Source organism: Ictalurus punctatus, chromosome 12 (genome assembly GCF_001660625.3).
Source record: "Ictalurus punctatus breed USDA103 chromosome 12, Coco_2.0, whole genome shotgun sequence".
NCBI lineage: Eukaryota > Metazoa > Chordata > Actinopteri > Siluriformes > Ictaluridae > Ictalurus > Ictalurus punctatus.
The window spans coordinates 29,314,543-29,340,772 of NC_030427.2; the positions used below are offsets into that span (position 1 = coordinate 29,314,543).

The window sequence follows — 26,230 nt, forward strand, 5'->3', positions numbered from 1 at the left end:
ACAATAACTGGAGCATCCCACTGGTCTTGGTCCCCAAGGCAGACACCTCAGTCTGTTTTTGTGTGGCTTTTAGAAGTCAATCCGATGCCTTGCATTGATGTACTGCTTGACTGGTTAAGCGTGGCTTGCTTTTATTTGACTCTGGACTTAACCAAAGGGTATTGGCAGATTACTTTGAATCCAGTGTCTCGAAAAACTGCCTTTTCCTCACCATTTGGGTGACACCAATTTGTCACCCTTCCTTTTAGGTTGTTTGGGGCCCCAAAATAATTTCAGTGTCTCATGGATACTGCGGGTGGAATCCTCCACACACACAATGTCACAATGTATCGTGACAGAGCGGAGATAGGACGGATGCAATCGCAGTATGAACAGTTTTATTTAAGAGAGAGACAGGCAGACAAATCCAAAACGTGATCCACAAACGTAATCCAGTAACATGCAAAGTTCAGGCGTTCGGCAAACAGGCATAAAGGGGCAAGGCAGGAATCAAGGTCGCGGTCACGGAAATACAGGGTCGAGAAACAAAACGAGAAACATGAACAATAGCACGGGACTGGGAGCGGAGAAACCAGCGTGAACAAATCTAACAAACCTGAACATGAACCATGAAACATGAACCATGAAACATGAACCATGAAACATGAAACATGAACCATGAAACATGAAACATGAACCATGAAACATGAACCATGAAACATGAACCATGAACCATTACATAAACTAAGACTATGGTTATCTATCGTGAGGACTCTAAACTAAGTGACTAACTCATTCAATATTCTGCGCCGTGCTGGAAGGCGCGCGGTATATGTACAAACATAATCAGCCTCGTAATGGCTGACGGCTGAGGGCGATTCAGACACACATGAAACAATAGCCAATGACAGAACGGGCCAATAACAGATAGCCAATAACAGAAACATAAACAAATGCACGTGTAGAAATGTCACGACTGTCCACAAGGGAAAAGCAGGTGCTCGCGCACCTGCTCGTGCACGCGCGCTCACATGCTCCACAGCGCGCTGCATAAAGGGGAACTCGTGATACACAATGCATATGCATTTGTAACATCTGAGGGATGTGGGCTTCACCTTGAGCCATTGCAATTACAGCCTGCCCAATACCCAAGACCAAAAAGAGGACGAGGCAGTTCCGGGGGTTGGCTGGCTATTATCAAAGGTTTGTACTTAATTTTCTGGATATCACCAGCCTGCTGACTGACATAAGTAAAAAGGGGCACCAGATTGGTCCAGTGGACAGACCAGCAAGTAGGCTTTCTGCCAGGTAAAACTTTGTGGGGGCATGCTGTTACATTCACCTGCTGAATGCACGTGTTTAATTTACTAGTGTGAACAATGTTTGCCTGATATTTGCTTGTGGTAATTAGCCTAAACCAGCTTATGTATCTGTATCATCTGTTGCTTATCTGCTGAAGCGTGGAATATTTTATCTGGAGCCTTTTATTGTCTGGCTTTCTATACAAAAGAAGGCGTGGCTGTCATAAACAAAGTACGCCCTTGCTCACAGTGGTTAACTTTCAGTATCTCTCAACGAATCCTGAGTGAACACCACTTAGTCCTACTCGGGATCACAAAGGTATTTTATATTGCATTTCAATTTATTCTGCACAAGCTTTACTATTCTACTTTATTCTATTCTTATCTAGTCTAGTCTAATCTACTTCCCAAAGCCACAATTTAATTAGATCCTATCACTGCCATGTTCTCTTTTCTATTTGATTCCAGCAAGCCGCTGCTGTTACTTAAAAGATTAAAGATTAAAATATTAGAGATTCAAAATGACATAATGAAAAGATATTTTATTGTAAGAACATTTCATTTTTTGAATCCACGTCTTCATGTTGTAGCCTTTATTTTTCTGACTTTCTGTACAGAACCAAAGTGTCACTGCCATAACCCAAATTACCGCCTTGCTCTCTCGCATTAACCCGGTCTTAACTTTCAGTGTCTCACGTTCAGGTTTTATCGTCCACAGCAAATCTTCAGTCAACACCACTCTGTCCACTCAACCTTTGTTTGCTATCACAAAGGTAGAGTTTGAAATTTTGCAGAAATTGTATTATGCAGCAAACATTTTTTTGTTATGTGTTTTTTTTTTAATAGCTGGTGCATTATTGTATGTTACTATACATTTAACAACTTGTCCCTAAAACGTGGTTTTATTATAGAGAGTAGAGAGATGAACAGCAGCCGAGCGGATATTCTGTTAGATCTTGTACCGCAGGAGGCGCTGATTCGTTTTTTTCGCTGCAAGAAGACAGAGATCTCCTATGGCATAGACGAACCACTCCTTTTCCTCAACCAGCTCCGAGACCACGGTCTGGTACCTGAGGATCTCTACCAGGCAAGAGAGCAAGAACAATGTCTATTTTATAACATTCCTGAACTTGAGGAGCTGTTTACCTTATTCCTGAAATAAGTGAATGGATTGACTTGAAGTGTTAAATCACAGGCTGTAAATTTATTCTTAGTGTCCAGATGTTTGAGTAGTGTTTATTAATGGATAACATAATCAGGAAGATGTAGTCTAGATACTGAAAGAGCTTTAAAGTGAAAGCGTTGTACTTGCATTTGTGAGGGAAATAGAATATGCAAATGACTTCAGCGCACTAGCCCTCCCACAACCTCCACTCATTATATGCATTATTCTTACATTTTATATATATTTTTTTATTTTGTTTATTTAGGCTACTGTTTATAAAAAAAAAAAAACATTTTAATGCCAGTGGTGTGAGGTAAAGTTTTGCACTGTTGGGAAAGTTTCACCTGACAATGGAAGGCCTATCACAGCCTAGTGTGAATATAATAAAAAGACTCATTGCCAATCAGCTGCACATTCATGGAATGGACTCATTGATGCTTAATAAAATGGAGTTCATCTTTCAATGACAGTGCAATGCAACAACAATGCAGCCAAGTTAGTGGAAAGCTAGCTTGTAACACAAAAACCAACAATTACACAGAATTCCTATTTTACAGGATTTCTGTGATTCAGTTTAAGAGAATTTGATAGGTTAGCAAAAATATGACATCCTGTATGGACAGGATGCGATGCACAAATCTAAACGATTGCTTGTTTTAATAAACTCACGTTTTCTTTCTTTGAGCAGAAAGTCATAAAGATGAAAAGTAAGGAGAGAAAGCAGAATGGTGTGTATAAGATTTTGGAATGGCTGGAGAAGCAGCAAGAGGACTGTATGAAGCAGTTTTGGAGTTGTGTGTTTCAGGAGCACATCCTGCAGAAATATCCTATTCTGCGCTCACTCCAAACCAGCCTTCTGGACGGTCAGTCTTTCTGAAAAATCTATTTATTTATTTATTTATTTATTTATTTATTTTCATTAATTGTTAACTGAGATAAATTGGCATGACTGTAGGACATTTTAAAGTTTGCTTTCTTTATTCTGAATATTATCTTGAAGAACATGGTGTCTCTCATTTAAGGAACTCACAGGATTAATGAACAGCTGCCCAGGGCAGAAAAGCTGACAGGAAATGAGGAAAAGAAGGCAGAGCAAAAGAAAGTTGGAACAAAGAGAAAGAACAGTGCTGATGAGACAGAGGAGGAGGGTGCAGCTCCTTCTGTGTCCAGCTCCAGCCAGAAGAAGCCCATGTTATGTAAGTCTATAGCAACATGAAAGAGATAGATACTGTGTGGGTTTCAGTATTTTTTTATATACACACATATGTATTCTTTATTTGATCTGAAACGCATTCGTCTAATTCATTTTAGTGCATCACTATTATGTCTTGATATACCTACTTTGAAGAAAAGCAAGATCTAACAAAGGGCAGTCATTTGTTCTTAGGAACTTTGGGTTCCTCTAGACTAATTTTCACCTGCTTTTTGTGTTTTTTAACATTAAGAATCTTTGTAAATATAGCCAGAGATGTACAGAGTTTAAAGGGTCAAAGACACAGAGTGGACTTGCAAAACCAAAACATACTCTCATTCTTATATATATATATATATATATATATATATATATATATATAAAGCTGGTTAGTGTTGCAAGGAATTTGACTTTAGGGTTCATTTAAATTGGTCTTTAAATTAAGTTTAGTTAATGTAGTGGATGAGTGTATTTGTCCCAGGAGCGCTGGTTCATCCTGAGTGGCTTTGAGAAGTTTGAAATAAAGAGGAGCAGCAGAAACTAGAAACTCTGCATTATATTCTTAAAAAATATTTGCACCCCCAAAAATGTATTTAAATAATAATAATAAATGCAAACAAATGGTCGTCAAATTTCTTTTGTAACTGCTCTTGGTGTCTAAGAACGTTCCTTTTAATCATTTCTTGGTTCAAAATATGGGATTGCACTTGTAAATACCCATCATGTGTTTGCATGTGTTGCTCTATTACTCTCTTTTAGACCCTATTTCCGAGATGGGGGATTCCAGTGATGCCTTTGAAGAGTTCAGCGAAGAACAGGACAGGGAACAAGAAGAAGAGGAGGAAGAAGAGGACAGCGAGCCAGTGGCTCTGTTTGAGGCTGATGTTTTACCAGTCAGCTGTGGTTCAGTCATTGGGGTTTTAGATAAAAGCAGATTTGCCGGTAGGTAACCAGACATAAAGACTTGTTAATTTTTTCCTAGTCTTTCATTCAAATTTGGCCATCTGCTAAGAAATACGGCTAATATGAGGGCTAACACGTGCTTTATCAACCTTGTTTTGAACTACTGCATAACACACTCACAGGGCAGCGCAAACTTGCCTCTTAGGCATACATGAGCTCACAGACACCCACAATCTGGAGCAGATTCCATATCATTCATTTGTGATTGAATTTCATATATAATTTCTGCAGTAGAAAGGGTGTTACACACCTTTATTACATCAGTTCTCCACAACCTTTTTTTTCAGGCAGAAACATCCCACGAAACCCATCTCATGTACATGTATGGCTTGTTGTAATTTCAACTGTTTCAATCATATTTAATGAAAGATGAGATACAGAAAGAAGTTACAAAAGCAGCTGCTTTTGTGTCTGCTGTTATAGCATCAGCTTTATCCATATCCAACCTAGAGATATAGAACTAACTTTCAGCACAATTTCCAGTCTCCCAATGATTATGAATTTTCCAGATGTGGGCAATTGCACAGTTAATTAGGTGTTTTTCATTGCTGTCCAGGATACAATGAGGTGTTTTCAAGTTCACCCTAGAAATCTTATGTGGTCAAATGTCTCCTAGCCTACTTCCGAATGTGGCAGAATGATCGGATTACAATGCGTCTTTGAGATGCATTGGACCTTGTTTCTCACCTTTACTTTCCGCTGACCACTTATGATGGGTTCACTTCAGACGCATGCCAAGTGTGAAAGAGGCCTTAGCTCCATGGATTGTTGAAGATTCTTCTGTATTCAAGCATTCCCTTCTTTCACCCAATATCATTTTATATAATCCTTTATATCAATATGAGTCGCAAACTGAAGGACATTTATAAAGGACTACCAAAGTAATGCGTAACAATGAGAGAAATTCATTAGTACACCAGAGAGTTGAGGCCATAGTTATTAATCTGGGTTTCTGGTTGCTTTCGAACTACATTTATTACTTGGATTATTTATCATTTAAAAACTTACTCTGGCTTTAAAAACTAAATAAAAAATAGTCAAAAAAGTCTATTCACCTACTCATAACTAAGTAATATAATACAGATGAACCATGCCCTTTGTGAATGGACAGAGGGAAACACTTTATGCTTGATGTAACATTTGACACTACACTTATGTTATGCATAAGTTGTGAATCCGGGGTAAGGCTAATGTTGCTAATATGACAATGCAGAATATAACTGCTATAAGTGTACAATATGACTGTCGTGTGTGGTCAGTAAGGCAGTATGAACAAATGGTAAATTCTCTGCACTTGTATAGCACTTCTTTAACCTTAGCGGTTCTACAAAGCGCTTTACATTCACCCATTCTCACACATACACCAATGGTAGCAGAGCTGCCATGCAAGGTGCTAGCTTGCCATTGGCAGCAAGTTGGGGTTCAGTGTCTTGCCCAAGGACACTTCAGCACGTGGCGTCATGTGGGTCAGGAGTCGAACCACCAACCCTACGATTAGTGGACAACCCGCTCTACCACCTGAACCACAGCCATTCCAAATAATAGTGTACATGGATGATATAACAGTACAACAAACAACATGACCGCATATAGATAAGGGAAAGATCACAGTGTCTAATTGCAAGTTTTTGTGTGCTGCAGGGTTACATTGTAAGAGCATTCGTACAGATGAGTGCTGGTGCACCCCTGAGGAGTTTGTAAAGCAGGGGTTAACTCTGACAGACGGCCACTGGAAGAAAGATATACTGTGTCATGGCAAAACCCTTGAGTACCTGTTGAAGGTAACGCAAGAGTTTGATAATTTGCTAACAGAAACAGTATGTGTAAATTATAGCTCCTACCATTAGCCATTTGTAGGCATTATAAAAGTCACTGTATGCTGTATTCAGCCTGAATGTTCAGCTCCTCTCTCTTTCTCTGTGTTAATAAATCAGTATTTAAATCTAGTATTTAGACAGATTAGGTACACAGAAACTTATTTTTTGGTAGGAAAGTACTTCATATGTTCTTGCATGTTTTTTTTTATTGAAAAATTTTTTTTTTGCAGATGAAAATCCTGGATAAGCATCCACTGGGGTGTCGCTGTCAACTGTGCTATCCTAAGAACCCAGTGAGTCTAAAACACACTACAACATTCTAATGTCAGGAAATAACTCACAAGGCAGGCTTCTTTAATGTAAATATCAGACACAGGGGTGAAGCTTCTCAAACTAAGAACAAAAAATAATAATAATAATAAAAAAATAAATAACACACCACAGTGTCTTGTTTTGTTTCTTCAATATTTAAATGATCAGAGAATATTAAACTCAATGTCATTTTATTTACCTACCACAAGAGTTCTTGATTCATTTTTACGATGCTATGCAAGAAATCGAAAAATACTCTGAGTAGCAACTAATTTGATTAAGCTCTAAATTCTTAGTTTTAATTTCTGTCACTGAATGATTCAGAGAAGTTAATTAATATGCGTTTAGATAAACAACTGAGTAATAAGCCCAGTCATTATTGGAAAATTGTTTTAAATCTAATTATTGATTTGTTTCAGTATAAATCGACACATAAAACACACTAGATTAAATAATAAGGGTGTACACTCCAGTCACAATTTGATTCAATTCACAATACTGGCTTTGCGATTTGATTCGGTTAGATTCTTCAAATGTTTTGAACAAAATTTGTATGAAGGAAAATGATGATTGAAAATTTGATTAAATAAACAAAGTCTCAGATTGTAGCAAAGCATGGGGCATCATTAGAAAGAAGAAATATGCACCACAGAAATATGCAAAACAGAATCTAGATCAGACAGAGGCATACTCACCAAAGGTATGTTTGCAGCAAAAAATTAGTTACATTTGATAAAAACAACATCTTTCTAGCTGTTAAGAATGGGGGTGAATCTATTATGCTTCGGGGATGATTGACAGTCAGTGGTACAGGAAATGCACAGGTAATTATCGACTTAGCAGGGTGTCCAAACTATTGCACATTCCACAATGACCATTTAATTTTTCTATACTTAAGTTCAACAAATATAAAGTAACTGTGAATTAATATTTGCAGATTTAAAAAAAAAAAAGAAAGAAAAAAGTTTGCTGCAGGAGTTGTGTTTTTCGCATTTAAAAAAATAAACAAAGTAAGTAATTCGGCTAGGGGTGCCCAAACTTTGGCATACAACTGTCAATAACACATATAGACATAAAATACCTTAACGGGTTTTCGTTTTCTGAACCAGCAGCACCAGGATAAAGATGATCTGTGCTTCATTTGTAATGCTGGAGAAAATGTGGTGTTCTGTACCGGGTGTCCACGAGCTTTCCACCATCAATGCCACTTACCAACACTACAGGACACTGCACTTGGGTGAGTATAATAGAAAATACACAGTGATAGGTGGCAAACATTTTCATTTCTACTCAAGTATTTGGCAAAAATGTAGTCATACATTTACAGAGTGACAGTGAAGATGTGTCACTCTGCTGGTGAACAGTGAGGACCTGGTGCCCTGTCAGTCCAAATCAACTGCAGTCCACCAATATTCACATTTGTGTCCAGCATTCTTTCATACAATGTAATTTATTATTACTTTTAAATCTTATCCTGTGATATACAGCCACTCATTAAATGTATACAGTACAGAAAGTACTTTGGAAGTAAGTAGCGGAGATTGTTGGTGCCTCTGAGACAAACAAACTCAAAAGATAACTAAAAGCAAACAGTGATCCTGTTTAAACATCTTGTAGTATAATTTAATTAATGTGCCATTAATTTCCAGTTAATAACGATGTAATGTAATAGTTATTTTAACTAGTCTATAGCGTAATGTTAAGTATTTATTAAATCCTTATATATGTATCCCATTATACCAATGTGCTGTCACATTCCTAGTGCTAATTAGGCATTTGTGTGTGTGTGTGTATGTGTGTGTGTGTGTGTGTGTGTGTGTGTGTGTGTGTGTGTGTGTGTGTGTGTGTGAGAACAGGAGCAATTGGATGTGTACTTTCTGTGTGTTAAAGACTAACCAGAGTCTGTGGATTCCGAAGAGCAGGAACGATGCTTTGAACGGTCCTATTTCCGGAAACATCATGGTACACAGACACAAATTTACACACTTGTACATACACACACATATACAGTGCTGTCATCCTGATTAATTGTCTCTTTTCCTTCATCAGCACTGTCAATATTTGCTGTTGCATTTATATAAGCAGGACACCAAGCGTGTGTTTACTACCGATCCCTCACAAAAAGTAAGAGTTTCTTTTTAATGCTTCACATTTTAGCCCCCCCATCCCCCTACCCCAGAAAACTACTGGTGTAATCAATTCAATGTACAGTATGTGTAACCCAATATGATGATTTTCAGTACATCTTGATCTTTGCTCACAGTCTGACTGTTTACACTCACTGCACAATGTCTATCGAAAAGAAATGCATCTTTATCACTGATTATCTTTTTACATATCAAACCGTCTAGAACAGTACCATTATTATAGTGCAACACAAATGCCCACGTAGTCTTACCCTTATGTCTGAGACTGCTACAAACTCCCAATACAGAATGGCTATAACCAACTGAATATATACTAATATAATAATAATAATAATAATAATAATAATAATAATAATAATAATTTATTACTTATTTCTACAACAAAAATGTTTCCCAGACTCCCAGAAGTACTTACTTTGTGAACCATACATTATGGTATACATTATAATTTATATTGACAAGTGACTACAGTAGCTCCTGGCCTGGTCTCAGCATTTCATCCATCCTTCACTATATAACTCGGCATGATTGCAACGATACTACACCTGCCCTTTGTTCAAATGTGTCCTTGTGCAGGAGGAGAGATACAGCAGTGTGATTTCTAATCCCATGTGGTTGAACAAGGTGAAGACCAAACTGCAGAAAAACAAGTATAAAACAGTGAAAGAGTTTGTGAGTGACATTAATCTCATCTTCAACAACTGCCAAACTTTTAACAAGGTGAGACACAGATTAAATAGATTTACTCTTTTCATACAGTTATGTGGAAAGATTTTAAAAATTACATTCTAGTAATTAAAACTAATAATTTAAATACAAATTAAAAAAAAAAAATCAAAATTAATAATTGTGGCATGTGCGATTAGAATGTTCAGACACCTTACTAACTGATCTTTAATGAAGCAACTAAGTTTTTTAAAAAATGTTATTGTCATGTCACGTACATTAGCTTTATGCAATTCCATCACTGAAATTACTGGCAATTAAAAAAAGTGTGTGTGTGTGTGTGTGTGTGTGTGTGTGTGTGTGTGTGTGTGTGTGTGTGTGTGTGTAGGATAATAAGTTCGGCAAGATGGGAGCCATAATGAAAAAGATCTTTCAGGAGGAGTTTAACACCATCTTTAAAATCCAGTAGCATTTTTCCTCTTTCACAAACCTGCATTTCATTGGAAGATTTATAATCAAAAGACAAATACTGATGTTATTATTATTATTATTATTATTATTATTATTATTATTATTATTATTATTATTATTATTATTATTATTTGCATATAACATTGTTAGCATCTGATTATTTTATTTAACTTATCTTCTATAATCCTTCTTGTTTATTATTGTGTTAGGTTACAGGTCTGTTAGGATTTGTCTAATTTGTGCAACCTGGATACTAAAAAAAGTATATCTGATTATATATATATATATATATATATATATATATATATATATATATATATATATATATATATATATATATATATATATATATATACAGCTTTATAATGTTGTATGCATTTATTATTTCATGAATTAATGGTTTTATAATAATTTCATTTCATCTTAATATGTTAGATTTCTTATTGTTTCATTTCAGCATTTATAGTTTCACTTCCTTATATTGCATTTAATTTTTGAGTGTGTGTGAAATGATTTATAAGTGTGCTTTTTACTCTATAACAATACACTCTGTGATATATATATTTTTTTACTTTTAAAGACAATCAAAACAGACCAATTCATATCTTGTTGGCTTGCGTTCTTGGTTAAACTGAGCTAAATTCAATTAAAATTATATATATATATATATATATATATATATATATATATATATATATATATATATATATATATATATATATATTTGTCTTTAATGATCCAGTGAACTGCATCGATTTGCCAATGTGAAAGTCGCAGACACAACGACAAGTAATGAATAAAAACATCAAGGATGTGTTGAGATATCTACTTTACAAAGTAAATTTTAATAGATAAAACCAAACACCCTGCACATGTGGTGTTTCACTTGGAGTTTCAGGTTTATTTGTACATTCAATGATTTATTCATATTTATATTTCACTTTGCTCCTTAAACTCAAACACTAAACCTTTTGTATTAAAGGGCAATGATATTAATATGCAAGCTCTAGAAAAAGTGCCAAATAAAACGTCTTTACTTTATTCTCTTTTGTGCACCATTATCACTACTTCACTGTTGGTCAAATTCATCTTCTTAGATCTTTTAACATGCTTCATATCATCCACAGAAAGCAGTGCTGTTAACAAGGTACTCTTTACTGGGCTTTTTAAAAGGAAGTTGTTTACCTAGGACCATATCTGAACATTTGGGGACCCCAAGCGACAGTTAACTCAGGAGCCCCTCCCCCACCTTAATCATATTATTTTACTTGAACGACTGAACAGAATTAATACATCGATGTGGGAAAAACACATCAAAATACAAATTTACAACAAAATAAATAAGTTTGACAAGGCCACATCAGCATTTTGTGAGACTCTCAAAAGCTGTCATCAAATACAGTGGCAAGAAAAAGTATGTGAACCTTTTGGATTTCATGGTTTTCTGCATAAATTTGTCATAAAAGGTGATCTGAGCTTCATCTAAGTCAAGGGTATTAACAAATATTATGTGTCTAAAATAATAACACAAAAAAATTCTGATCTCTCATGTCTTTATTGAGAACAACTAAAAAAAACTCAGAGTGCTTGTGGAAAAAGTATGGGAACCCTTGAGTTAATGACCTCAAAAAAGCTAATTGGATTCAGGTTTTAACACACCTGGAGTCTCGTTAAGAAAATGAGTTTGGAGGTGTGGACTACAGCTACTTTCACTGATAGAAACCCCTCAAACTTTTGGAGTTTGCTCTGCACAAGAAGGACATGCTTATGTGAGCCATGCCTCGCCAAAAAGAGCTTTCAGAAGATGTACGATCAAGAATTGTTGATTTACATAAAGCTGGCAAGGGTCACAAAGTGATTTCAAAGACTTTAGAAATTCACCAGTCTACAGTTAGGCAAACATTCTACAAATGGAGACACTTTGGGACTGTTGCTACTCTACCAAGAAGTGGGCGCTCAGTCAAAATGACAACAAGAGCACAACGAACACTCATCAATGAGGTAAAGAAACAAGTCTGAATGACAGCCAAAGATTTGAAGGCATCATTGGAACTGTCTAACATCTCTGTTCATGAGTCTACAATACGTAAAACATTGAACAAGCAGGGTATCTACGGCAGGACACTACGAAGGAAGCCACTGCTTACTGAAAAGAACATTGCTGCACACCTGAAGTTTGCAAAAGAGCACATTGACACTCCACAGCAGTATTGGCAAAATGTTTTGTGGACTGATGAAACTAAGACTGAACTATATGGAAAACCACACATCACTACATCTGGTGTAGAAAGGGCACGGCATATCATCATGAAAACATCATCCCAAACGTAAAGTATGGTGGAGGAAACATCATGATTTGGGCTTGCTTTGCTGCATCAGGGCCTGGCCAGCTTGCAGTCACTGAGGGGAAGATGAACTCCCGAGTATATCAGACAATTCTTCAGGATAATGTGAGAAAGTCTGTGCGTCAGCTGAAACTGTGTAGAAGTTGGGTGATGCGACAGGACAACGACTCAAAACACCGGAGTGAGTCCACAACAGAATGTCTTCAGAAAAACAAAATCCACCTTTTGGAGGGGCGGAGTCAGAGCCCAGACCTCAACCCAATAGAGATGCTCTGGAATGACTTGAAGAGAGCCATACACATGAGATGTACAAAGAATATGACCGAGCTAAAGCAGTTCTGCAGGAAGAATGGGCTAAAATTCCTCCTGAACCATGTGCAGGTCTGATCCACAGCTACAGGAAGTGCCTGGTTGAGGTTATTGTTGCCAAGGGGGGGTCAACCAATTATTAATTCTAAGTGTTCACTTTCTTTTTCCACTGCCATTTTGAATGTTGAATGAATGTGTTCAATAAAGACATGAGGGATCAGAATTTATTTTGTGCTATTATTTTAAACACATTATTTTTGTCAATACCCTTAACTTAGATGAAGATCAGATCACATTTTATGACAAATTTTTTCAGAAAACCATAAAATTCCAAAAGGTTCACATACTTTTTCTTGCCACTGTATATGTGTGTGTATATACATGTGTGTGATTGTTTTAAGACTAGAAAATTATGTTTCTTGGAAAAAGATGGCAAACAGAGACTTTTAAAAACTATGGATCATTAGGTAATAACAGTTATTATACTGATAAGTTTTTTTTTTTTTTTAGCAAAGCATCTCTATGTTTAATCACATTGTAATGGATACTGGATTACTGGATAATACCTCTATTCTTTGAAAACGGGAAACCCCCTCTGATTGCGGTTAAATAAATAATTTGTCACTAAGCTGTCATGCAAGCCGTCTCCTGATGGATAGAGGTAAAGTGCTCTCCCACGACCCATCAGATTTCTCAACTCCTAAATGTTCCAATAAACACCACCGAGACCACTATCCGCACATTCAAGGAACATCACTGGACCATCATCTGGCTACGCAGAGGAGCTCCAAGATTTCCAACTGTGTAGTCAGAAGGTTGGAGCCAAAGACAACTTGAGAAGAGCTTCAGAAATACTTGGAAGTAGGGGGTACAGTCGTCACAGAGAAAACAATAGGCGATGCACTTCACCGTCACGGTGTCCATTCATGACCACCACGGAAGACTCCATTAATGAAGAACAGGCATGGTGAGTCTTGTTTGAAGTTTGCTACAAAACATTTGGGAAAGCCTGTAGAATACTTGGAGAATAACGTGGCCTAGCTTTTTATGCAACAATATAATGCATCATGTTTGGAGGAGAAATGGCTGTGCCCATGACCCTAAAAATATGGTACCTACAGTGAAATTCAGAAGTGGAAGCTTCATGGCATGAGGCTGTCTCACTTCACATGGTATCAGCAAAATCCAAATATCAAAGGTAAGATGAAAAGAGCCATGTCCCGGGAGAAGAATCTTTTGCCATCCACCAGAATCATGAGGATGAGTCGACCTTCTAGCAAGTCAATGATCCAAAAGTACTGCAAATGAGAGTCACAACTGGTTCCATAAATAGAAAATAAAGGTGTAAGAATAGCCTCATATAAATCACCAGTCTTAGACCCAGTAGAAATCTATTCTATACTATTCCACTAAGCTGTTATTTTATAAGATTCCATTAATGTTATATTCTGTTTTATATTGTATTTCTCTTATTCTACTAATGCTGTTCTATTAAAGGTTGACAAAACATGTGCACGTTATTAATTATAAAAAAAATATTTAGGACTTTATTCAAGTGTTTATGATATTTTATTGTAAGAACAATTTCTTTCATTTTCTTTTCACTTTATTGTCTTAAATTTTCTGGCTTTCTTTACAAAAGCAAGGTGTGGGTGCCGTACACAAATTACAGCCTTTTGTGTCCCACTCTCAACTGTCAACTTTCAGTTTCCGTTGGATTTTTTAGCTGAGAAGGAGTTGAGTAGTTTTCCCACTGCAACCAGCTCCCAGACCACACCCTGGTACCTGAGAATCTCGACTGGGCAAGAGAGCAAAAACCTTACAACATTCCTAAACTGATTGGCTTGTCTTATTGCTAAATCATACCAATACATTTATTTATTCTCTGTGTGGATGTTAATGTTTGATCAGTGCTTATTGATAGTTTACTTTAGAACTTTATTATCTATGAAGCCACAAGAGGTTTACTGATGGTTGGGAGCTAAAGATGCTCCCAAGATACTCACAGTGCTCAAAAGTGAAAGTATTGTGCTTGCATTTGCAAGGGAGATTATAGTATGCAAATAATGTAAGTGTATTTGCATGTGTGACTGTACTTAATCCCTCCCATTCACGTCCACTCATGCATTATATTTACATTTTATATTTTACTTTGTTTATTTAATCTATAAAAGAAGCCTTCAGTATCAGTGCTTTGAGGTAAATCAAAATCATTTATGTTGTGCACTGAGGAGAACAAAATAGTAGTGCTACCATACAAGATTTTGAATTGAGTTCTAGAGGAGCAAAGTGCACAGAGTAGAGTTTCCAGCAGGTAGCTACACCAGTAGAACAGAAGCTCTGTGGTGAACATAACGAAAGGACTCTGAAAAGAACCATTTTCCTGAAGCAGTTATTTCTATTATGATCAGTTAAGTGGAGAAGGCCCATTAGGCTGTGCTTTTTAAAATGTTTATGTCTTTTTTAATCCTTAATCTTGCATATGTGCATTGCTTAAAGAAACCTTCATGGTCAATAAAACTATATCCATCCAGTGTATGAATGGGTGTGTGAGTGTGTATGTGATTGTGCCCTGCAATGGATTGGCACCCTGTCCAGGGTGTACCTCGCCTTGTGCCCAATGCTCCCTGTATAGGCTCCAGGTTCCCCGCGACCCTGAAGAATAAGCAATACAGAAGATGGATGGATGATGGTAAATACTCATGATGATAAATACTCATATACACTGACCTATACTTATTGTCTAATACTAAAACTAAATTCAGCTTCTGATGGCACTTTATTTTTAGTGTTGAAAGCATTTGCACAGGTATTTGGGTACACATGCTCAAAGCTGTGCCTATATACACATACTGTACATAAGTAAACGTTTGTTTTAATAAATCCCACATTGTGCTTTTACCTTCTGTTCACATCACTTACACTCATGCACACCACTGATAAATGGGGGTTCTGAGTGTGTTCTGTCTCTCTCTCTCTATCTCTCTCTCTCTCTGTCTGTCTGTCTCTCTCTCTCAGAAAGTAATTAGAATGAAAAATAAGTAGAGAAGACAGAAAGGTGTGTATGAGATTTTGGACTGGGGGGAGAATAAACAAGGACACTGTGTGAAACTGTTTTGGAGTTGTGTGTTTCGGGATCACATCCTGCAGAAATATCCCGGACTCCGTGTGCTCCAAAAAAGACTTCTTGATGGTCAGTCATTCCATTTCTTCACCTTTCCGTGCAAATTTATTTTGTTATATTTTCAGAGTTGTATTTCCACTTTTTTCACTCAACAAATGTTGGATGATTGGATATGAATCATTATCTCCGTTGTAGTTACGTGAGTGCTTTTTTTCTTCATTCTGAATATGATCTTAAATGACAGAGTCTCATGTTTTAGGTTCCTTTAGGATTTCTGCGAGGCTTATCAAAGCAGAGAAACCAACCATTAACACAGAAGTTCAGAGAAAGGAAAAGAAGCAAGAGCAAAAGAAGGGTGCAATAAAGAGAAAAAAAATGGTGAAGAGACAGATGAGGAGGAACGAGGCCCTTCCATGTCCAGGTTATTCAAAAGGTGAAGGTGACTTGGAAATGGATTTGGTTACGTGCTGTGCTGTGGTGGGGCATTCTGGGAAATGGTCTTTAAAGTAGAAGCCAGTAGTGACATGACATTCTTCCTTTTAGCCCAACTTTTAGAGATAGGAAAACTTCCTGTTACCTGCGGAGTGAAAAAAGGCACATTGTATAAAGACAAGCTTGCTCAAGGTACACCTTTATTTACACATCATTAAACATTATCCTGATAGTTATTGTTTCACATGTAAGCGGTCAGTGATCGAAAAATCTTTAAGAAATATTTCGTAAAATATATATCGTAAAAATTGCAGTAAACAACTGTACAATTGGCACAGTGTTAGCATGTTTGCCTGACACCTTCAGGGTTAAGGGTTCGATTCCCACTGTGGCCCTGTGTGTGCGGAGTTTGCATGTTATCCCCATGCTTTGTGGGTTTCCTCCAGGTACTCCAGTTTCCTCCCCCAGTCCAAGCACATCACAAGGCTGATTGACATGTCCAAAAGTGTCCATAGTGTATGAATGGGTGTGTGAATGTGTGTGTTATTGGCACCATCGTCCAGTGTGTCCCCAGCCTTGTGCCCTTGTCACCCTGGGATAGGCTACAGGTTCCCATGACCCAGTAAGGATGAGAGGTACAGAAAATGGATGGATGGAGCCAGAATAAATATGACTGAAGTGAATATTAAGAGTTTTGCTCCAGGACCCAACCATTGCCATCTGGGTTCGATTCCTGCTGCAGCCCTGAGTTTGCATGATCTCCCCGTGCTTCAGTGGTTTCCTCCCCCAGTCCAAAGACATGCACTGTAGGCTGGTGTTGTAGTGTATGAATGGGTGTGTGAATGTGTGTGATGGTGCCCTACGATGGAGTAGTAACAACTGTACAATCTTACACAATATAAAACAACACATCATCCAATACATTTGCTTATTTGGCTGATGCAGGATATGAATGAACTGAATATTAAGAGTCTTGCTCAAGGACCCAACCATGGCCATTTGGCAGTACTGGGATTTGAACACACAACCTTCCAACCTACAACTCAAAGCCTTAACAACTGTGCCACCACTACTAGCTCAATGAGTCTGTGTTAATTCAATGCAATATTTTGGTGGAGTTAATTCAGTGGTAGAAGCAGTTGAATCAGTGCACAGTAAGCTAGTTGAGCTGGTTGTGGTGGTTCAGTGTTTAAGGGTTTGAGTTACAAATCAGAAGGTTGTGTGTTCAAATCCCAGCAGTGCTATGATTGTGTCCTTGAGCAAGACCTCAACTTTCAGGTCAGTTTTATCCTGCATCAGACAAATGTGCTGGAATATGATTTATTTAAAAAATCTAAGATATTACAGTACTTTATTATAAATTATTCACAGATGTTTACTGTACATTTCACAGTACTTTACAGGCAAACCAAGGTTGTAAAATTTACAGCAATGCTGTACAGTGTAGATATGGAAGGTGGATAGCAAAAAAGATGTTATCTTAGTACTAAGAGTTTTTCTAAGTGAACTTTATTTGTTACCTTGCTGAAAGAAAACTTTACTAAGGAAGTCCTGAACCATAAGAGTCCATTGTAGCTTGAAACATCATTATTAATGAGACCTTGATGGGCCAAAAACAAAAGCTGTTATGTTTTTAAGGAAAAAAGCCACGTAGTCATACTCTTCATTCTCATACAGAAATAAAGTTAAGTGGTGTCAGAAGAAATTTGTCAGTATAGTTTGTTTTTTTAAATTGGAATTTAAATAAAGTTTTGTTCCTACAGGAGAGATGTGTATTTTGTCCGAGGGCGTCTGGTTCACCACATGTGACTTTGAGAGATTTTCAGGGAGGGGAAAAAAGCAAGAACTGGAAACTCACCATCCGCTGCCAAAACATTATACTGCATGAACTTATACAGGTAAATCTACTCTTTGACAGTCACTTCAAGTATTAAGATGCCAACTTGGATGAAACTTTGTACCCCAAAAGGGTGAACACACACTGCACTGACATACATAAACTTTTTGCAGTATTAAAAATTCCTTTTTCCCCCCTTATTTTTTTGAAGACGGGTAAATTGCAGTGTCAATATAGGAAGGTCAGAAGGTGATGTGCCTATTTGGTGTTTTTTCCAGTTGTTTCATGCTTTAAATATTTTATGCTTTTATACAGTAAAATATATATACATTTTATTTTGCAGAAAGTGAGATTTCCTTTAAGCTGTGTGGAAAGCTCCAGCCCTCGTCAGTACACACAGGCCTTTATTTTGTAGGGGTCTACTCACTGGTCCAACGACAATATCCAATGATATGGTGGAAGGATTCATGCGCGTTTCTGTTTTTTCAAAGCAATGTGGATACATTTAGATTATTATATTTATTATTCCACTTCTGTTTGATTCTGTCTTAAATTAAATCTGACTCCAATTGTAAAAAAAACCCCAACAACTCAGTTTTGTATTTATTTCCTAGTCATTTGTAGATCATGAGTTTGTAAAAACTTTCAATCTTTTACATTTAATTAATTCTAGTTAATTCCATACTTTTTTGTATGCTTTTTGTGCTTGTTCAATCGGATTCCATGTCGCTCAGAGTCTGGCACCATGTATGCAGATCTTACGGTCACAAACTCGCCAGTCTTGGTCATTAGACAGAGGTAATTGGCTAATACTATTCAGATGGCCACCCATGCCCAGACCCAGCTTTATCTTGCTCAATGTTGACAGGATCAATCCTACACGTGTTGGGGATAGAAACTCCCTCATCGTAGTAGAATCTCATATAACCCCTAGAAAAGTTGTCCAGTGCACTGGAGAAAGCATACTTTTCTTGAGGTTCAACCTGAGCCCCAAGCTCCTCATGTGGGCAAGAACATCATCTCGATGTTGAAGCGCCAGTTCCCTGGATCGTGCTAGAATTAACCAGTCATCCAGGTAGTTTAGTACACGGATGCCCTGGAGTCGCAAGGGAGCCAGAGCAGCAACCATGCACTTTGTGAAGGTGCGAGGGGATAAAGCTATCCCAAAGGGAAGAACCCGATATTGTACGAGTTGTCTCCAAATGCAAACCGTAGGAACTTCCTGTGACTGAGCAATATTCCTATGTGGAAATATGCAACTTTCAGATCTATTGTCACAAACAATATGCAACGCACTTAATTGCCACGTCACCTCATCATGGCTGGCCTATAAATAGGCATGATTTTGCACAAGCTTCAGATGCCGGTTGCGCACGAAGGGCGCTCCCATAGTGTTATGCTAAATGCAACGTCTCGTTCCCGTCTCAGGGAACAGGGTTACGTGCATAACCCAGATGTTCTTTCTTAATGTGATTTTTTTTTGTTTTGTTTTCTCCTTGTAGGAGCTGAGTGCTTCCTTAGGCTGGGGGTTTGTTCTTTGCTGCACCTTAGGCTTTACTTCACTAAGGGTCATCATTATTGCTATGTTATTTTCAGTGAATTTTGGGGGTATGATTCTGATTGGTGGGGTGCAGGGTCTCCTCCCCCCTTTTGTCCTGCAGTTATCACTTTATGGGTGAATGACCTTGGGTTATCTGTTGGGTAATCTATCTGGTTTTGGTGAGTCCAAGAGAAGGGCTTGCTTCTCAACCCACTTGTGGCATTCTGGGGGGGATGAGTTATGATTTAACTGCGACACTGGCAAAGGCTGCTAGTGTTTACTAATGGTGGGTTTGTCCATCCACCCCGGAATTGTTGGCACCTGTCCCGACCGTGTCTTTGAAACATAAATAGGACAACTAATCAAGAGAGGAACTGAAAACAAGTGAGAACAATCCAGTGGTGGCTGGTGGTTTTTAAAATAGGGGAAGCACAATTGTCTTTTATTGAAATAGAAGGTTCTCATTAACTTGCTTCATCTAGTCATGTAATGGAGGTTAGGATGGATGCAAGTGCAGATAAGAGCTTTTATTAAAGAGATGCAGGCAGACAAATCCAATACATGAGACAATAGCATGGTCAAAAAACAGGCAATAGGTCAGGCGATTGTACACATGAACCGAGAAACAAACGATTGGTATAGAGAAAACTCAGGTAATACTTCGCAAAGAGTGAATGCATTGAAAATCCTTTTAAAATGTGGCTGTGATTGTGCTGTGATTGTGATTGTACGTTACAAAGTTCAGTCCCTTTGAGAGGTCTAACCATTGTACAGAGGTACCATGCATCCAGGAAGGAAAAGCAAAGATAGAACTTTTTTTAGGTAAACAAAACCCACCTGTCCACACTCAGAGATTGGTGTGTCGCTGAGCTGATGCCTGCATCAGAATTAAATTTCTTATGCTTGTTTACAAAGCCAAAAACATACCAACTAACACCTACCTTATCACATCTTGTTCTGCACCATGCTCCATCCAAGCAACTAGCATGGCTCAACTGGACCTACCATTCCTCAAGGCTCAAGGAAGTCATGAAAAATTACTCACTGATCACCACTGTAACATAACCAATCACTGATCACCACTGTAAAGTGATCAATAACGCAACCACTGTAAAATAACTAATCATGCATCACCCCAATAAATGGAATAATCACTTATCACCACTGTAAAATATCCAATCGCTGATCACCACTAAAACCAACTAATCACTGTTAGTGATTCTGTTCTATTATATTCCTTCATATGCCTGCTGTGAGGGAAATGATAAATTTTTACTTTGTAATAATTCTGTTCTTGTTCTGCTAATGTTCATCAGTGGATAATGCCTAAGAAGGTCATGTCAATTAGATCAGTTCAGAATGTTTATCTGCTTACAGAGACACAAACACGTTCTTCTGTTCAAGGTTCATCTACACATTTTCTAAGACTCTGAAACAAAGCCTGTTTGAACTCCCTCAAACTGCTTCTTATCGGTACACAGAAGTGCATCATGCTCTGCGCTTCATATATATAGTACATGTTCAGCACAAGCGGGCTAGAGTGCTCTCATTATTCTATCCCGCTTTCTTCTATCCTGCATTCTTTAATCCTGTGTTCATCTTTTTGTAATAAACCTTTTCACCTCAGAGGACGAGTCTGCAAGTGTTGTCTAATTTCCACGACACTACATAGGAGTTAAAAAATGTGTTTGCAAAGCCAAAAACATACCAGATACCACCTACATTATCATACCTCACTATGCACCACACTTTCTTTGCACATCTAGCATGGCTCAACTGGACCCGCCATTCCTCCAGGTTAAAAGAAATGACTGATCATTGCTTACCACTGTAAAATCACTAATCACTGATCACCACTGTAAAATGACTAATTGTCATGTCTCAAGACGTAACAAAGATAGGGACGGATGCAAATGCAGTTTTACAGTTTTATTGAAGATGTGAGACAAAGGCAGGTAAATCCAAATTGTGATCCAAAACGTAATCCAGAAACATACATAGGTCAGGCGATCAGCAAACAGGCATAAACGGGGCAAAGCATGAATCAAGGTCGCGGTCATGGAAAACAGGGTCGATATACAAAACAAGAAACATAAACAATAGCAAGGAACTGGGAGCAGAGAAACCAGCGTGGACTAAATCTAATGATTAACCTAACTATCTCTAACAAGGAACCTAACATGGATATTAACTATGACTATCTATGGTAATGAATCAAATCTAATCTAATCTAATCTAAACTTATCTTATCTAATATTCTGTGCCGTGTGCTGGGAGGCATGCGGTATATATACAAACATAATCAGCGTCAATTGCTGACGGCTGACACCAATCTATACACACGTGAAATAACAGCCAATGACAGAACAGGGAGGAGACAAAACAGAAACCTAATAAAGCACATGTCCAATGTACACAATGTCACGATTGTCAACAAATGAAAAGCAGGTGCTTGCGCACCTTGCTAGTGCACGCACGCCCACATGCTCTCCAACATGCTGCTTAAAGGGGAAACCGTCACACTAATCACTATTATATTCTTACACCAAGCGTAGTTTATTAAAACACATCCCTCATGCAATTGTCACATTATACCATTATGTATTGTTAGGACTTTCACTATGGCACTGATATAGGATTCCACTTCCACAATCAAATTTTTATCCTGCTAGAATGGCCTGTTTTACTCAAGTACAAGTAAAACTCTTTATAAAAATAATTACTCAAGTAACAGTAAAAGTAATAATGTAAATAATGACTTGTGTAAGAGTAATAAAGTATCTGATTAGAAGACTACTCAAGTAGCAAGGTACTAGTTACTTCAGATCTGATTAAAATGACAGGAAAATCCTGAATCTCAGACTGCATGGAGAACTCGAAGTGCGTAAGTCACACCTCTCCGTGAAAGTCTGCCTGTTCTGTTTATATGATATAAAACTTGGGGTCAAGATGAAGCAGCATATCCCAGTCCTGTGATGGCTACAATAACACACAACCTGTCATTTTCAATACAAATTTCCCATACACCCTAAAAAACTAAAGAATTTCTCAACAGTTGTCTTTATTTTCACAACATGTTAACAGCACAAACCTGTCCGCATCTGCATTTAAACAAGACAACAGAAAACAAAAGAACAGACTATGGAAGAGAACAGAAGAGAAAGTGTGTGCGTGTGTGCCATTATCTTCCAGGACTGAATCATTAAAAAGTGAGCGGTTGTTGCGGACGCATTCACACACTGCAGCTCATTGTGAGACTCGCGACCTCATTATACGTGATATAAACTAATTATTAAATGACATATATTCATTAACATTTAACAGTAATAGGGGAATGCCACCGAATGAAGCGAAGTAAAAGTACACTTCTGTGATTAAAAATGAACTTGAGTGAGAGTAAAGAAGTTATGGGATGAGTTATGATTTAACTTCGACATTCAGCCAGGTGGCCACTCTGACAAAGGCCGCTAGTGTTTACTAATGGTGGGTTTGTCCATCCACCCCGGAATTGTTTCCACCTGTCCCGACCGTGTCTTTGAATTATGGTTTGAGTGGTCGAGGGCTGTTTGAATGGAATGTCTTCTCTTTTCTTGTTATCATCTTTGCTGCCTGGTTTGATCCTACAATGGTCAAAATGTACAATAAGACTTTGCATGGAAAAAAAGAAACAAATAGGACAACTAATCAAGGGAGGAACTGAAAACAAGTGAGAACAATCCAGTGGTGGCTGGTGGTTTTTAAAATAGGGGAAGCACAATTGTCTTTTATTGAAATAGTAGGTTCTCATTAACTTGCTTCATCTAGTCACGTAATTGAGGTTAGGACGGATGCAAGTGCAGATAAGAGCTTTTATTAAAGAGATGCAGGCAGACAAATCCAATACATGAGACAATAGCATGGTCAAAAAACAGGCAATAGGTCAGGCGATTGTACACATGAACCGAGAAACAAACGCTTGGTATACAGAAAACTCAGGTAATACTTCGCAAAGAGTGAATGCATTGAAAATCCTTTTAAAATGTGGTTGTGATTGTGCTGTGAATTGGATGGAGGTGTGCGTGATTAAAATGAAGGTGAGTGTTCTGGGAATTGCGGTCCATGGTGACCATGTTAGTAGGCCACAGTGCAGGATGGGAAATGTATTCATTGGTTTGTGATATGACACATCTGTTGGTTTGGACTCCTGTTTAATTCTCTCTTCATAAATAAGAGCATGAAAAGTGTTTTCAACAATCAGGTTGACAAAATTGTTAACATCTTCCGTGTCACACTAAAAAGCAGCCAAGCTGCTAAGTAGCTAGCCCAGTTTCACTGAAGAAACTATTGACCGGTAGCTAGCTAGACCAAGAAATAAATAAATAAAATCAAACATAATCAAATATGACTTTACACTTAGACTAATTTACAATATTTACCTATTACAATGATAAAACAAGCAACAGTATATTAGTTGTATAAAACTGTAATGGGTTTGGTTACTGACGGACTACTGCAGACATGACTACTTTCTCTGACTGGCACCATGTTATGTTTGAGATATTAGTCATGTTCTTTACATTTTCTATTGCTGTATGTCACAAAGTTCAGTCCCTTTGAGAGGTCTAACCATTGTACAGAGGTACCATGCATCCAGGAAGGAAAAGCAAAGATAGAAATTTTTTTTTGTAAACAAAACCCAGCTGTCCACACTCAGAGATTGGTGTGTCGCTGAGCTGATGCCTGCATCAGAATTAAATTTCTGATGCTTGTATACAAAGCCAAAAACATACCCAACTTACACCAACCTTATCACATCTTGCTCTGCACCATGCTCCATCCAAGCAACTAGCATGGCTCAACTGGACCTACCATTCCTCAAGGCTCAAGGAAGTCATGAAAAATTACTCACTGATCACCACAGTAACATAACCAATCACTGATCACCACTGTAAAATGATCAATAACGCAACCACTGTAAAATAACTAATCAGTGATCACCACTGTAAAATAACTAATCACTGATCACCACTGTAAAATGACTAATTGTCACGTCTCAAGCCATAACAAAGATAGGAACAGATGCAAATGCAGTTTGACAGTTTTATTGAAGATGTGAGACACAGGCAGGTAAATCCAAATTGTGATCCAAAACGTAATCCAGGAACATACATAGGTCAGGCGATCGGCAAACGGGCATAAACGGGGCAAAGCATGAATCAAGGTCGCGGTCACGGAAAACAAGGTCGATATACAAAACAAGATACATAAACAATAGCGAGGGACTGGGAGTGGGGAAACCAGCGTGGACTAAATCTAATGTTTAACCTAACTATCTCTAACAAGGAACCTAACATGGATATTAACTATGACTACGACTATCTATGGTAACGAATCAAATCAAATCGAATAGACTCGACTCGAATCTAAAGTTATCTTATCTAATATTCCACGCCGTGTGCTGGGAGGCACACGATATATACAAACATAATCAGTCAATTGCTCACGGCTGACACCAATCTATACACACGTGAAATAACAGCCAATGACAGAACAGGGAGGAGACAAAACAGAAACCTAATAAAGCACGTGTCCAATGTACACAATGTCACGATTGTCAACAAACGAAGAGCAGGTGCTCGCGCACCTATATATATTTATGCAGCTCTATAGAAAATTCTAAACGGTTCGCAAACATTCAAGCACTATAGTATGTGTGTGTATATGCAAGTGTGTGAAGGTGTGTCTGTGTACCAGCTTGTTTTTAGAAACAGGACTGTTTAAAATTTCCTTCCTTCTCATTTGCATCTGCAATTGCTGGTTAGCCTTTAACACACAGAATGTGCACTTCCAGTTGTCCCTGCACACACCCACACGCACACGCACACACACACACACACACACACACACACACACACACACACACACACACACACTGGAATGAGGGTATACCATGATGAGCAAATCAGAAATACAGTAGTTAACATTATGCTATAGGTTATAATGACATCACGATAATTCCTAGGGTGGTGCATTGATTAAAATATCTTGAAACCATTTAACTGGAGTGGCTTACACAGACCTCCACTGTTTACTAGCAGAACGACAAACCTCCACTGTTTACTAGCAGAACGACAAACCTCCACTGTTTACTAGCAGACTGATGATGAGACCAAGTTTGGAGGTTTGGTCATCATGCACAGCACCATGTTTGGTGAAAATCAAGAGGGGTGGAGGGGTGATGATTTGGGCTTGTTTTGCAGCTGGGACCTGGGACCTGGGAAACTTGCGGCCATTGAGACAATAATGAACTCCACTTTATTTTAGAATATTCTTGAGACAAATATGAGGCCATTTGTCCAGCAGCTTAAGCTGGGCTGAAATTTGGTCATGCAACAGGACAGTGATTCCAAGCACCCCAGCAATCTGACATCTAAATGGCTAAAGAAGAACAAATCCAGGTGTTGGAATAGAAAATGGACCTCAACACCACTGAGATGCTATGGTGGGATCTTAAGAGAGCTGTGCATAAACAAATGCCCTCAAACATCAATGAACTGGAGAATGGGCCAAAATTTTCTCCAAAACACTGTCAGAGACTGATAAACTCTGACAGAAAACTTTTACTTCAAATTATTGTTGCCTAAAGGGGTT

The 26,230-nt window shown here is 38.0% G+C and overlaps 1 protein-coding gene and 1 long non-coding RNA gene across 4 annotated transcripts in view; one reads left to right on the top strand and one right to left on the bottom strand.

Moving 5' to 3' along the window:
- The first annotated feature begins 1,325 nt into the window (after nt 1–1,325).
- LOC108272841 (nuclear body protein SP140-like protein) lies at nt 1,326–10,302 on the top strand. 3 transcript variants are annotated; one of them, XM_047158893.2, is made up of 13 exons: nt 1,326–1,599; nt 1,999–2,053; nt 2,194–2,367; nt 3,134–3,308; nt 3,468–3,641; nt 4,397–4,579; nt 6,242–6,381; nt 6,648–6,710; nt 7,842–7,966; nt 8,586–8,691; nt 8,779–8,853; nt 9,453–9,596; nt 9,931–10,302. In XM_047158893.2, the coding sequence occupies exons 3-13, from the start codon at nt 2,203–2,205 to the stop codon at nt 10,009–10,011; spliced, it is 1,431 nt and encodes a 476-aa protein (XP_047014849.1). In that variant the 5' UTR covers nt 1,326–1,599; nt 1,999–2,053; nt 2,194–2,202; the 3' UTR covers nt 10,012–10,302. The 3 variants fall into 3 exon arrangements, with proteins under 3 accessions (XP_047014849.1, XP_017337128.1, XP_047014848.1); XM_017481639.3 differs by having other exon boundaries at nt 1,327–1,599; nt 1,983–2,053; nt 7,839–7,966; XM_047158892.2 differs by having other exon boundaries at nt 1,327–1,599; nt 7,839–7,966.
- Nucleotides 10,303–25,267: 14,965 nt separating this feature from the next.
- The window catches only part of LOC108272865 (uncharacterized), a 51,381-nt gene continuing 50,418 nt past the window's right edge, over nt 25,268–26,230 (bottom strand). The window contains exon 4 of the long non-coding RNA XR_001814172.2: nt 25,268–25,436. This is a non-coding gene — a long non-coding RNA (uncharacterized LOC108272865). The remainder of the gene's footprint in view (nt 25,437–26,230) is intronic.